Below are 14,622 nucleotides of genomic sequence, written 5' to 3' on the forward strand. Positions count from 1 at the left end.
TGGAAAATAAAACAAAATAAAACACATAAGATAAGAAAGTGATATTTTTCTACAGTACAGTAACACCCAATTATTTTTTAATGACAGATTCATATTCTTTATATTTTGTAATATAAAAAGTTTTCTTAATTTACTTTGTTTTATGTATCTTTCATAAATCTTCCTAGTCGTTTTTTGTTGCTCCTTATTTTTTTGTAGTGGGCTCTCCGTGTCCTCTTTTCTTTTCGATTGCATATCTTTTTTTCAAACACTTGTCTTCTTTTCTCGACTCATTATTTTTTAACAAATAATGGCGGATCGTAAGTTAGATTTCCCATCTTTTACGTTTTTTTGCAATCTTTTTATTTTTTTTTGTTTTAAAGTGCCATCTTTTTGCGCCATGTCTTTTTTGCTTTGATCCGCATCTTTTTGTTGTTTTTTTTTGTGGAAATATATATATTTTGAAGTGTTGTGGCATTTCACTCTTTAGGTGTTCCGTTTTGAACTGCTTCAAAAAACATTATTCATGCCGGCGATTACTGGACAATGGCTTGCGGTTAGTGATCTGTTTATGTGGGAAATTTGAATTTGCATCTGAGGCAAACTGTGGCCTTCTTTTTACTTATTGAGAATATGCGAAGACAAATAATGTTTTTTGAATAGACATTATTTTGACAATTTATATTTTCAATCTGTAAAACAGCGGATAAAACAATATACTAATCTGAAGAAAAAATTGGGAAGGGCAGAAATTATTATGTAATAGAATGGATATGAACTATGTAAGATTAAATTTTTTTGCTAAAATTGCGAATATAACTATGTATTGCGATAATGAAAGGATGATCAGAAAAAGCAGTAGGAAGTCCCACTTGTACATTATTAAGTCCTCTCCTCTGGATATTGTCGGGCTCGATTCCCGATCAGACTGAGGATCTTTTCGAGCTGAAATTTTTTTCAATTGACACTAAGGTGCACCTAAGGTGTTCGTCTCACAAAATAAAATAAAAAGAACGAAAAGTGATATAGGTCATCTATAGATTGGCATTATTTTGCCAAATATCTCGAATGGTTGAAAATACCATGGACCGCGGTTAATGTGACCATCTTTGATATGAACATTTTTAATCTGAACTGTTCTGTTCAGATCTGGTCTGTTTTTTTAGCTCGGGTTCTCCAAAATGTTCCGGAAAGATTAATCCATTGGATATATGTCAGGATATTTGGCCGGTGTTAAGTCAGACCGAACGAAGTGACAAAACTCTGATTTCGAGAAAAACGCGTTCAAAGTTTGCTGCTCTGTATGGTTTATAGCTATCAATCACTCGAAATCATCTCATAACTCTGGCGGTTTGCAACATTTATGTAGTCTCTGATTAGAGTAAAATGTAGCTTAAAAAATTCTTGATCGTTTGCTGTAATTAATTTTTTTAAATTTTGTGACTTGGTCCGGTCTGATTTAATACCGACCAGTTAACGGTGTCAAAACCGTTATTTGTGGACGATATGGCTTCCTGGTGACCAACCGACGGCTCAATTTCTTGTATGAACTTTCGGTCAAGTAAGCCCTATCGTTTTGAATGTTACTCCATTGAAATATTTTTCACGCCAGAAAACAAGATATGCGGAAATCGACCGCTTTCGATCAAGTGAAGCAATGCCTTTGCTCTCTAACTTATTGCTGTTTCGGTGTAAGATCATGCGCATCTTGAAACTTGTAAGAGTTGGCTTGAGCTTCCCAGGTAACCAAAAAGCATTACCAATGCTATTTACATGCAAGCCAACAAGTATTTAAGTCACCTTAAGTGCTATTTAAATGCATGTTACCAGCCGACAAGATTTAAAATAGAATTTTGCATGCCAATTTATAACAGTTACGTAGTCAAAAAGCTAATATACAGCAACGTGCTGTATAAAATGCCAGATATGCTAATAAGCGATTGACTTACTGCTTATGGTAATGCTTATTGGTTACCTGGGTTATTTTTTAACTTGTGTCGCTCAAATCGTTTTGCTTCACTTTTCGAACCAACTCAGGTGACGTTGCAGCAGTCTTTTGATGACCGCTTTTGATATTTTGTCGGCAACCTCAGGCTGGTTTAGGTTTAGCCCATACCATATACCAAACCGTGCACCTGGATATTATCACAACACACCAACCTCGTTTTATTTAATGGAATGCGCTTCTCGGATAACACCGACACTAGAACCTTTCGTGGCGCAAGCATGTTTTCTGATCCCTAGTTTTTCATGGTCAAAGTGCGTCGTTACCATCTGAAACGACTTGAGCTGCATGAAGTCGTTACTGAGTACGCACAAAGTTTTGAAGTAGCGCTGCCGTGTGAAGCCAGTTAGCTTCGAGGTACGATGCTGGTCTAACAAACCAGTCGTCGTATGTTCGAATCTCGGCTGGGTGGCGCTGCTAGAGTCAGTAGATATGTTACACTAACCGTCTTCCGATAATGAAGAATCAAGTTTTAAAGTCTTGTTACCTAACCCAAGGCTTTTTGCCGAGTGAGGTAGCGTAAAAGCAGCTATCAACAGTCCTGCGAAAGGTGCCATTAGATTCATTGAAAGGAGTTGACGTAATGACTGGTTCGATAAGGAATGTCAGACAATTTAAGATGAGAAGAATGCAACGCGGGATGCTGCAGCAGGGGGGACCTAATAAAACATGTAAAGGTACAGACAGAAACGAAGGCAGCAAAGCTACTTAGTTCGGTTTACGAAACGGAATGGAGTACAATGAAATAGAACAGCTGATAAAGGTTTGCAGGAAACACGTGAACTCTACACGAAACTCAACGTATCCCAAAGGCTTTTGTATCGCGGTGTTGGACTACCGAGTGATCACGATTCTCTACGTAATCTACAAAATGCTTCCTCAGACACTTATTCGCCATCTATCAACATGGACATTATCAGAAGGACGTACGTTCTATCACTGAGTTGCTGAAGAGTACACGAACGCTGGGACGCTGGGACTGCGAATAAAAAGGTTGGCGTTGTACACGAAATACAAACAGGCCTTGTAACACAAATGATAGACTTTACCTAAAAATTACGTGCTATTGTTAAAAAGCGAGTTTCCAACACGTTTCGGTTGACGTCGAAGTCAAAACTGTAACGAAAACGGTTAAAATGGAGTTGTAGACCGGTAATTGTGCTAAAGCTACTGTAGTTAATTCGTCGATACGGCACGTGATAGAAAGGGACTTTTGCGCAAGGTACGACTCAGGACGTGTATGTCAAGGCTTTCCAGTATGGACGGACGGCTAAATGGCGAATTCGTTTAAGATCAAGTATCTGTCAATAGGACGAACCGAGCGCGAGAGAATTTGCATAGCCTGTAGTATTGTAATCGGTGGCAACGAGGTAGTTGAATTTGTACTTCTTTAAACGTAAGTGACGTCGGATAACAACTGCAACAGAGAAAAGATGCTTACTGCGGACATGTACATCACAAGACATTTATGCCTGTAAGCTTCACCGCTGTACTAAGCATTTCATATACAAAACGCCGTTTTTGATCGTCCTTTTCTTAGGAACATTTGTTTGTGTTTTAACTAATTTTCCTTCATTTTTATCATCCTCGATTTAAGGCTCTCTAATTTCGATTGTTTGTTCAGTAGTGAATGACGAAAAACAGGCGAAAAGCGGGATCATAAATCACATAAATTAGTTGTAGAGTGTGTCTGTGAGTAATATCGTTCCCTCTCTAGTCATCTTTTAGAAAAAACAATTGCTAAATTATAAAGTAATAAAGATGACTGGTGCCATATGTTAAAAATTGATCAAGTTTTATAGCAAGATGTGTTTTAGCATTACACGAGTTGCTATCAAACTTTCAAACTGCACTTGTTATCAAGAGGCAAATGTTGCTGCATTTAGGTTATAGAACTTAATTGCTGCATTAGTGATTAACACAAATGATATAACTAGTGTTCTGTTGCTCGTAGAAAACGGCATGCAACAGGGAAAAGGAAATAAAAAAATTGTATATAATAAACTACTTACCCCAGGTCCTCGTGCGGTTTTAGTTGGTTATTTTAAGCTAAAAAATAAACGTAAATTTTGCCTGCAAATTTAACGACATCCCGGCTGATTCCTAATACGGGGCGTAGAAAGCTCTTCCTCGGTATCCACGACTGCAATGTAGTTGCAGAGAACGTGTTGTTATGCGTATAAAAGAGAACAATCGAATAGAAAACAAATAATATATTTCTAACAATACTAGGTATTAAATTTGATTCGGGTTTTGGTAAGGTACGTACGCTGGCCTTCGGGATCCGCGATGACCTCCGTAGCAGCAAGCTCGCGAAACTCTTGTAGCTCGACCACGAATGCTACCGCGAGGGTACCTATTTGTGACGCACATTCCTGGTCGGTTGGTACGTTTTGGGTTTACTTTAATTTGTCGTCCTCGGAAAAGTGTCTCATTCATTGCTAGAGCTGTTTCTACAAATTCCTTGGAACCAAACTCGATGTAAGCGAATCCTTTCGGGTGACCATCCGCTTTGTTACATAGTATTGTCACACGGTTAATTGTACCACAACCGTGGAAATGAGCTTCTAGTTCCTCAGCAGTTGCTCCATAATCAACATTCCCGACATAGATTGAACGATTGTCGATTTCAGCCTTTTCTTCGGCAGTCAAAACTGGGGTAACACCGGTGGGGGATCCTAATGTCATCTGTTTAGTAACTTCAGATTGAAGTTGCTTCAGTTTTTCGGCTTCTTCCTCCATTTCTTTAACACGAGCTTTAATAGCTTCTAGCTCCGGATCGATCTGCATCTCGGCTCCTTTAAGGTAATCATCCTATAAAACGTTAAACACAATCGAAAAAAAATCAATCATTGAAAAATTCAGCTAACAAAAATACTGTGACTTACCTCAACAATTAGTTCCGAATCATCATCATTTGATCCAAGAATTCCAAGGTTCGAATCGTTAAGTATGCTTTCATCAGCCATTTTTTCTATACCTATTAGCAAAGAAAACGGAAAATGTTTTGTTAATTATTGGCTATCAACGCCGACCGAAGGGCTTTTGTAATGAATTACAAGTTAAAATTGATGGGATTGTTTTTTGCGACGTTGCATGACTGTCATCACCAATGCAAAATCTCATTTTTGAATGACATATGTACTTAATTAGGACAGTACCTTTAATTGTATTCCGGCAAATCAAGCACTATTAAAAAAATTATTAGCGCAAAGTGACTAGTTATGGAAAAGACTGCAAATCTTTAATTTTGGATCAAGTCAAGACAAGATACAGAGCTTCACAAGATTTAGGCAGATTACTGACAAATTCTATTTAAACATGGCGGCAATCGAGCGGTTGAGCATTTATAGCGTTACGTATAGTAACCGTAGTAACGGATCCGGTCATTGTCTACGCAAAGATGCCAGATGTACCGCAAGATGTTATATTGGCATTTTTTAAACAACGCTATCTAATAACGAATTCATAAATTAACCTGGCCCAGGTCGATTAGCACTCAGTTTTAATCGAAGTGCTGTTAAAGCGTTCATAAATTAACCGAGATTGCATCTCGGTTAAACTGACAGCATTCAGTTTGAAGCGCAGGTTAAAACCTACGCGGTGAAGTGGCTGTCAAATTCATACATTTTCGATGTCTCACGCATAGGTACCAAACTGTTAATTTTGACAGGTACCAAAAAATTTGCTGGGATTTCCCCTTTACCGAGAACCCAGCCCGGTGTCACCAATACACTCTCACATATGATTTAACAGTACCCCCATACTGATGGGCCCCTCGATGCTAGGCCCCAAACAACAATGGCCGCTCCATAGAATTTCTATGAACTGATTTCCCGCCCAGTGCTTTTGATTGCGTATTTCTTACAGCTGCTGTCAAATTTGACATAAAATCCAGCCAGCAAGCCTGGCTCAAACGGCTTCAAGAAAAATGTATGAGAATGACGTTCGTGCCAGGGATGTGGGTTAAAACTGTCTAGCATTACGGTTTACGGGTCGATCTGTCAAACTGCCCGTTCATAAATTTTGGGTTCGAGTTGGCACGAACTCAAGTTAATTTATGAATTCGCTATAAGTAGCTTTCCATGGTTGCTGTGGAAACACCTGTGATTGTTTGCTGTTTGTGCAAAAATGTAAACATCCCAACAAACATTTTTGTCGTATAACAGCGTATCAAACATTTTTGTCGTATAACAGCGTATCAAGCGCTTGTAACCCGTTAATTAGCTATACAATGGTTGAATATGCTACAAATCAACAAAAATGTTTGTTGGGATGAGTGTTAGCGATAGAACTAATTTACCGCTCACCGGTATTACAGATATCCGAATGCAAGTTTGCCGTATTATTAGACGTTAAAATATACTGGTCCGCATTAAGTGTGGCGAATGACCTAACTGGTTCAAACCACATTTAAAAAAACTGATCACAAGCAGATTAATTCCGTACCGACACGGCTTTTGTTGTACAGTCGAAATATAAATCTGGTAGCGTATATGATACGGTTTATTCGGTAACTACTTTAACCATACTTGTGTTCAAACATGGCACTTGATTCTTACAAATGGTGAATTCATCGACAGATTTAGCATTCGGACGGTAATGTAAATGAGTAAAATAAATCAAAAATTGTGTGTTCTTACTTGCAGACTCGTTGAATAATAGGTGAGTTGATCCTTTTCAACTTAAGACAATATCTTAACTGATTTTATTTTCCCGAAACTTATCTATTTATACACAGTTTATATGCAGGTAGGACTATTTTAACGTCTAATGGGTGAGAGAGATAACTTATATTTTACCTACTTGCCAATTGAGCTTGCTGACGTTTACCGCACGCACACATCGACGCGCGATTTGTTGTTGCTGTTGTTAGATTTTACATTGATTTTACACGTTTGTTTTTGTTTGCCCCAGTAATACCCCGGTAAAAAACATACATTTGTGTGAAAAACGATAAGTTTTTGTAGCCTTTTTCACTGGGCTTAGCAAGCTCTATGGAGTTTTTCACACAAATGTATGTTTTTTACCGGGGTATAACTGAGGGCAAACAAAAACAAACGTGCAAAATCCACCCCACTGTCACAAATGTCATTCCCATACATTTTTCGTGTAGCCAACATCTCATCTAGCCCATAACAAACTTTGCCTCGGACCAAATGTATTTGTGAGTAGCCCGCTCTAACTTCAGCCTCGGATGAATGTGTATTGGTAAGCGCTCGAAGAAAGTTACTTTTTTGCTTTTTTTCTTTTTGTGTCGGACGTGTAGGAAGCGTAAAAAGATGTTAGCCGCATCTTTACCCTTCAGCTTCATACGCCTGGTAAAACAAAGCTTGGCAACAAATAACAGTCAGCTGAAATTCACGTAACTGCCTGTAGAGAAATTTACGTGATTTTTCACGTGAAAAGGAAGTGTGGATTATTTTGAGTGTACACTGAGAAAACTTTTCGTATATAGTTTCTATGTGTTTCACACATAGATTTTTTCCATGTGCCCAGTAAATGAACTTTATGTGCCAAACAGTTAACATTCATGTGTTTTTAAAATTTACCTTTAAAATTTGCACACACTATGTATTCATATGCATATAATTTTCATGTGCACTTCCGGGCGGATTGTGTTTATATGTGGCACATAATAATCATAAGGATTTTCATATGGAAATTTTCCATTAGTTATGTGCGGATTATTTTGAGTGTAGGGCTAGGAAATAGCTCTTGTTTAACATATTGACCTGTTCGACAGAAACTTATGCGATGACGGTGGTGATTTTTGGAACTAGCCGAACTGTGAGAAAGTTGACAGTTTGCTTGAAGAATTGGAAAAAAAGTTAATTAAGTTAAGTTAAACTTTTTTAATTTTCTTAATGTAGTCGAACAATGTACAAGTAAAATTATTATTGCAAAATGTAAGAAAATTGAGTACTTTATTTTTGGTATATACTTTGTCAGTGGTTTGTTTACAGTATATATGAGAAAATAATGTTTTTGTATATTTATGCGACAACAAACAGGTTACATATCACGCTAAATTATAAAAATCCACGTGCTTGAGTGGTAAAAAACTTGTTTTTTGTGAAATTAATATAAACCAGGCTATTGCAAGCAAGATACAGGATAATTAAAGAGAACATTCATATTTTCATGTAGTGCCGGAGCAATATGGTTCGATAAGACTGAAAGATATTCAAATCTCCAGAACTTTGACTTGAACCAATACAAAACAAGCATAAGGATCTTGTAAAGTAGAAAAACATTCCAATAATATGCAAAAACCGCTTTAGGATCACTTCTGTGTTCGATTAGTTAACTCCCCAAGTAACCACGAAGCTTTATATCAATTCAATTGTAATACTTTATAGTGCGCTACAAAGCAGATCATATAGGGTAATCAACGTATTTTGGACCCCCTCAACAGCTGTACATAATTTGGACACTTCCATTTGATTTTGCTGTAAGTGTCCAAATTATGTACAGCTGCTGATGGAGTCCAAAATAGGTTGGTTACCCTAATGTATTATTTTCTTACATGTACAATAAATGCAGTAATAAAGTGGAAAAGGGCCCCACTATTGTCAAATTAAAGCTGCATTATAATAGCAATTGCTAAAGCACCATTACGGCATGAATTAAACATCGCTTCGCCTGCATTATCGACATATCGTTATTTTTAGCTTGTTTGCGAAAAAAATATAAAAACATCAATTGGACCGGCGTGCCAAAAGACAAATATAAATATTTATTTTCATATTTATTTTTTAAGACCGCTGATTCTAGCAACTTCTCAAGCTATGCGTTACTCCATTATTTACGACGAATGGATTTTTTTTGCACTTCAAATGTTACCTTTAATGAGACTTGAACCTGGGTGCGTGTATCCCTGCATGGTTCATTTGCTGGCGCCTTTGATATCTTAACCACAGCTGTTATAGATTAGTGGGTTGTAATTAGTCGTACTTAAATCGTCGTTCGTAGTTCATTTTAGAATTCAATTGGTTGAAAAAAGACAGCAGCAGTTAGGTGAAATAGAGCATAAGTAGTGGCCGTAAATAAGGAAAAACGAAGTCAGGTATAACCATTTTATTAACATTTACGGTACGTTTTAAAGATTTGTCCTAAAGCTTGTAAGCTACATATTCTAACATTATATACGCAAATAGTGTTTTTAATAATGCTAATTTACGATAATGCTTAAACGCATTAGCAATGTTTATACAAAAGTCTTAACCATGCGAATTGCTGATATACCGTATGTACCGTATATACCGATATGTCTGGTATTAGCGATGCCGCGCTACAGCCAATATGGGGTTATGCGTTAATGCTTGTGGTTACTTGGGTCGCCACATTAACTTTTACAGTATTCTTCAAATTTATGCTCTTTCAATTCACTATTTTAAGTGTTTTTAAAATAACTTGTAAAACAGCAAATTTCTTACAAAACCTGATAAAAATTTAGTAAAGTTTTCAATCGAAAACCAGTTAAAAATTAAATTTACTGAAATTTTTTTATGAAATGTACCGCATCTGACATTTGTTTTCGTTTTTCTCACCATCGCAGCAGGTAGCGACACGCCGGCAGTTTTTACTCAAATTTGTCAATTGAGTTATGGGTAGTGTAGAGGTAGGTCAGCTTTTCAATAGGAATCCCTGATTTCCCACCTCTATTTTTCATTCACACAGAAATACCACGCTGTAAGTAAGAGAAAGAGCGACAATGGTAATGTTGGTGTTTTTTTCCTGTATGGACTCATCACTGCGACCAGTATCCAGCTTTTTACAAGCCATAATGGCGGACGTGTTCGTAATATTTGAACAGCATTTTTGACATTTCCCTAATACATCGTACGTTTTCTTTACGTGCATTCCTTTAGTTTTACCGTGAACGCACGGAAACATGACGTGCGATGTACACTCAAAATAATCTGCACATAACTAATGGTAAATTTCCATATGAATATCAATCCAGCTTTTTACGCGCTATAATGGCGCTATAATCCAGCTTTTTAGGATATGATTATCATGTGCCACATATAAATACAATCCGCCCAGAAGTACACATAAAAATTATACGCATATGAATAGTATGTGCAGATTTTAATGATAATTGTTAAAAACACATAAATGATAACTGTTTGGCACATAAATTTCATTTACAGGGCACATTGCAAAAATCTATGTGTGGGACACATATAAACTATCCAGCTTTCCACGAGCGATAATGGCGGATATTGAGCACAAGTGGACACAATCTTTTGACATTCGTCGGAGGAGCGTCGAGTACGCCCTGACGGAGTTACTATGGATACATTCATATGATTGTTTGTTGTTCGAGTGTAAAAATGTAAACATTGTTTAATTTTGCAGATCAGCTGAAGTGGAACATAACTAAACGGTTCAAACTTTTATAGTGGTTTGCGGCCATAATTTGCCGAAGACACTGGCCGAGGGGCAAGACACTGTCGAAAATATATTACTTTTCCCTATGGAAATATTTTTCCAACCTTAATATATTGACCTTTCCCACCCATAATATAACCGAAAGCCCTATAAAGTTACATTTATTTATACATTTATAGGGTTTTAATAGAGCCTAATATATTAATATTATGATAATATTATGAAGTGTCTTGCCCCTCGACACTGGCTCAGAATACTTTTTCACAATCGTGCGAATTAAACATTCGAAATAAAACACATTAACGCAAACATTAACTTAAGCCACAATCCATAAAACTTGTTGTCCGTTCAATTATGTTCCTCTTTAGCTGATCTGCAAAATTGAACAATGTTTATATTTTTACCACAGACAAACAGACGAGACACTCGCGTAAATTCCATCGTCCAATCAAAAACCACTCATTTTTCAAAAAAGCAAGTTTCGTAACATGACCACACCGCGGCGCCCGAGTGTTGCTTCGAGATTTCAGTACAAAACCATACAAATGTAAAAACCTTACAGCATAAAACCGTGCAAATGCAAGCTACTCCGCGACATGCATAACAGAGGGTGCTAGTGTGCAAGCAAAATGTGTAGGACGATGGTTTTTAAAGGATTTTCTTCTATGTGTCATGTCAGTTCGTCAGTGTTTTTACATTCGAACAACAAACAATCATGAATGTATCCATAGTAACTCCGTCAGGGCGAACTCGACGCTCCTCCAATGAATGTCAAAAGATTGTGCCCACTTGTGCTCAATATCCGCCATTATCGCTCGTGGAAAGCTGGATACGAAAAGTTTTCTCAGTGTATTAGTGAAATGTCAAAGATGTTCAAATATTACCGTGTACCCCCGTTGGTATGACCTTCTTTAATCTGAACATTTTTAATCTGTACCCCGGTGGTATGAATGCGTTCACATTAAAACCCGATCAAGCGTCGCACACAATTGACGTTAAAGTGGACCGGTAAATTAAAAAAAAGCAAAAAATCTTTATGCGTTTCCTCTTGCTCAGGAGCTTTGGCAATATAGCTCATATGCAACTTATCTCTCTCCAGCGCTCAAAATAGACCATTTTAGTCGAAACTGCCGAGCCAATTGCGTATTATACAAACCGAACCTTTAGAATTCGCGCATGTTTGAGATGTTTTCAAAACGTTTGTTTTCGTCAAATCAAAACAACAAGTTTATAGGGTGCGCGTCTTGCGCGTGTGTGAAAATGAACTCGCCCAATCTGAACGAGCTGTTTTTCATATTAGTGGGGGTTGAGTGTACGAACACGTCCGTCATTATGGCTCGTAAAAAGCTGGATAGGTGATCTATTGTGATATCGCCCGGGTGTTTGCTGTATGACCTGCGCTGCATTTCTTTTTGCTATTGTCCGTTTCTTTGGTAACAAAACGCGCTGCTCACTTTTTTGATGGCTTGAAATCGTCGCAGAGAGAATTTGCTTGGCTGTATGTAAGTTATAACCACAAACTATACAGACACCACGCGTGGAACAAAAAGCATAAAATTTGAGGGACCAGTTTCATTTGCAGTGAGTGAATTTCGTCCCTTGGTTATCTCACGAATTCATGCGTATCTCATCAAAATACTTGCGTATTGATCTCAGCAACCCAATAACCTATGAAATTTTGCTGACAGTTCTCTTGTGGAAAGCTTATGGAACTGTACATAGAGTACGAAGTAAGTAAATAATATATTAGGTAGCTGTTTTATCATGATTTTCTACGATCTCCAATTTACTATTTTTAGGCAAAGATAATCTCCAAAGATCGCGATGGTTATATAGGCGTAAGAGTGACCGCACATCCGCATTTCAAAATGAATCAGTTACCGATTCGAGAAAAGCAGACCGAATACCACGGTGACAACGGCAACTCGTTTTGCTCCTCCAGCGATGGACAACTGTACGGGTCCACCTTTACCAACGGTAATATTATTGGTTGTGGTGTAAATTTAGTCGATAATACCTGTTTCTACACTAAGAACGGCCACCATCTAGGAATAGCGTTCAAACATTTACCGCCACGGTTATAACTCACAGTGGGACTGCAAACACCCGACGAAATGGTGGACGCAGAGTTTGGTCAGGAACTAGGTCAAGAACCATTCAAATTCGACATCGAAGACATGCTCAGGGAGATGCGAGCGGCTATCGACACGACCATTTACAGTTCTCCCCTATCGGACGATCAGACCGACTGGACTGTGATCTTGCATGAAATAGTTTCCTAGTATCTTGTGCACCATGGGACGGAGGACATGTTCGTCAAAACCACCGAGCAGATAGGATATGCAAGAGGAGATGGCGTCGGTAAAAAAATCGGCAAAAAATAATCGAACTGGTACTATCGAGGCGCACGGCCCACGGGTCAAGCAGTTAAGCAAATAGTACACCTATATATCCAGGTCTGCTGGAATCGAATCAATATTTACAATTTACATGGCCATACGAACAACGTGGGCTCAAACGGCAACAAGAATGGAACCTCCAATAATAATTTGAACGATTTTCACGATCACTTGAACTATCAATAAACTACTCGTGGAAGTGGGTATAGCATGCACACTGCTTCGCTTAATGTTAATTATTATTAGTCCGATATTTTTGTGATAAATAAACTATTACTGCCAAAAAATAGATCCAGTTAAATTTTACGTCCGATTTCAATTTCAATTTTAACTAAAACTTTAAATTTATTTTCAATTCAAGTTTCAAGTTCAAATTGTAGCCGAATTTACTGCCGATTTCAAGTAAAAATTCAAATTCAATTTTGAACCATTTTTCGTGTCAAGCTGGATGTTCCATTTTCGATCCTGTCCAATGCCGAATTTCAAATTCAATAATTCAATTTTAAATAGATTCAATTTCCAGTTTAATTTATAGTCCAATTTAAAGTGCAATTTGAAGTATGTATATGACTAGTTAAAACCTCTAAACTGGTCTAAATTTAAGTCAAATTTTATGCCAATTTCAAGTTTAATGTTGTCTAATTTCAAGCCCAAGTTTAAGCAAAATTTCATGCAATGTCCTATTATTTTATGCGGCTCGCACGGACGGTGATCGTTGATGGCAACGAACTAGAAGTGGTAGATGAATTCGCGTATTTGGGATCGCTGGTGACCGTAGACAACAACACTGCACTGGTAGAAAGATTCTGCGGCGCATTCAAGTGGGAAATCGGGTGTACTTTGCGCAAAATACTGCGATCAAGAATCATACGCAGCCGTATGAAGCTAACAATGCACAAAACGCTTGTTGGACCAGTAATTTTTGATTTAAAATTGTGAAGCTGCCTCCGGAGGATATACGCTTTCTTGCTGTGCTCGAGCGGAGGGGCTACTGACGATAGTTGGCGGCTTCTAAAACGTCGGAGAAATCAGCTACGAGTGACCCAAGATCAAGTTAAATGGAGACGGTTTTCTGCTGCTGACGCCGACGACGAAATAATAACAAATATTTTACGTTGACGATGTAGTCTGCCATTTGTTATTTTTTGCATGGTTACTAAAAACATTTGTTTTGCGTTGCTGTTTATGATGAACGACGAACTAACAGCTCCAGCGAAAAGTGAACTAAATGAATATTTGTGAAGGGACGGTGAGTGAATTGCTCACGTCCCTTCTGGTACGTGGAAAAATCGTTCGCGTGTTGTCTGTATAGTTTGTGGGGATACCTCGATATAAGACAATTTATAATTTCTAAAAGTTGTCTTATATCGAAATTGTCTTATATCGAAACATCGTTTTTTCAAAAAAAAATTTGCATTAGCGGTTGCCAGTTTTGCTCTGTGTGATGTGTTTACGGTTTTTGAACTTTATTGTTTGAACTATTAGTTTTTTACTATTTTTGGAGTTATTTTGAAATAATGAACAACTTCATGGCACCGATTTCAGAATGGAAAATCAGCTCTGGTATCGTTATCAGCTATGTCAAAGGGATTTGTTTCGATATAAGACAAAATTGTCTTATATTGAATTGCCTTATATCGAGGTTGTTTTATAACGAGGCTGTCTTATATCGAGGTATACCTGTATACATTTCCAATGTGAAATTGACATGAATACGATTTAATGTGAACTTTCTATTATGATTTTGTGTTATCTGGGCTATCATTTTTGGTAGTCGTGCTCTTGTGATTACATAAATTAGTCATGATATTTATCATTGGTAATCATTGGTTACTTAAG

The 14,622-nt window shown here is 37.5% G+C and overlaps 2 protein-coding genes across 2 annotated transcripts; one reads left to right on the forward strand and one right to left on the reverse strand.

The window, feature by feature from the left end:
- Positions 1-127: 127 nt before the first annotated feature.
- LOC128734294 (polyadenylate-binding protein 2) lies at positions 128-5,278 on the reverse strand. Its single transcript, XM_053828401.1, has 5 exons — positions 5,146-5,278; positions 4,873-4,964; positions 4,254-4,798; positions 3,997-4,127; positions 128-671 (listed from the first exon to the last, which is right to left on the reverse strand). Exons 2-4 carry the CDS (start codon positions 4,951-4,953, stop codon positions 4,088-4,090), a joined length of 666 nt encoding a protein of 221 aa, XP_053684376.1. The 5' UTR covers positions 4,954-4,964; positions 5,146-5,278; the 3' UTR covers positions 128-671; positions 3,997-4,087.
- Positions 5,279-12,090: 6,812 nt separating this feature from the next.
- LOC128736281 (ran-binding protein 10-like) lies at positions 12,091-12,666 on the forward strand. Its single transcript, XM_053830755.1, has 3 exons — positions 12,091-12,114; positions 12,184-12,361; positions 12,476-12,666. The coding sequence occupies exons 1-3, from the start codon at positions 12,091-12,093 to the stop codon at positions 12,664-12,666; spliced, it is 393 nt and encodes a 130-aa protein (XP_053686730.1).
- Positions 12,667-14,622: the final 1,956 nt, after the last annotated feature.

The sequence above is a fragment of the Sabethes cyaneus genome, chromosome 2 (genome assembly GCF_943734655.1).
Source record: "Sabethes cyaneus chromosome 2, idSabCyanKW18_F2, whole genome shotgun sequence".
NCBI lineage: Eukaryota > Metazoa > Arthropoda > Insecta > Diptera > Culicidae > Sabethes > Sabethes cyaneus.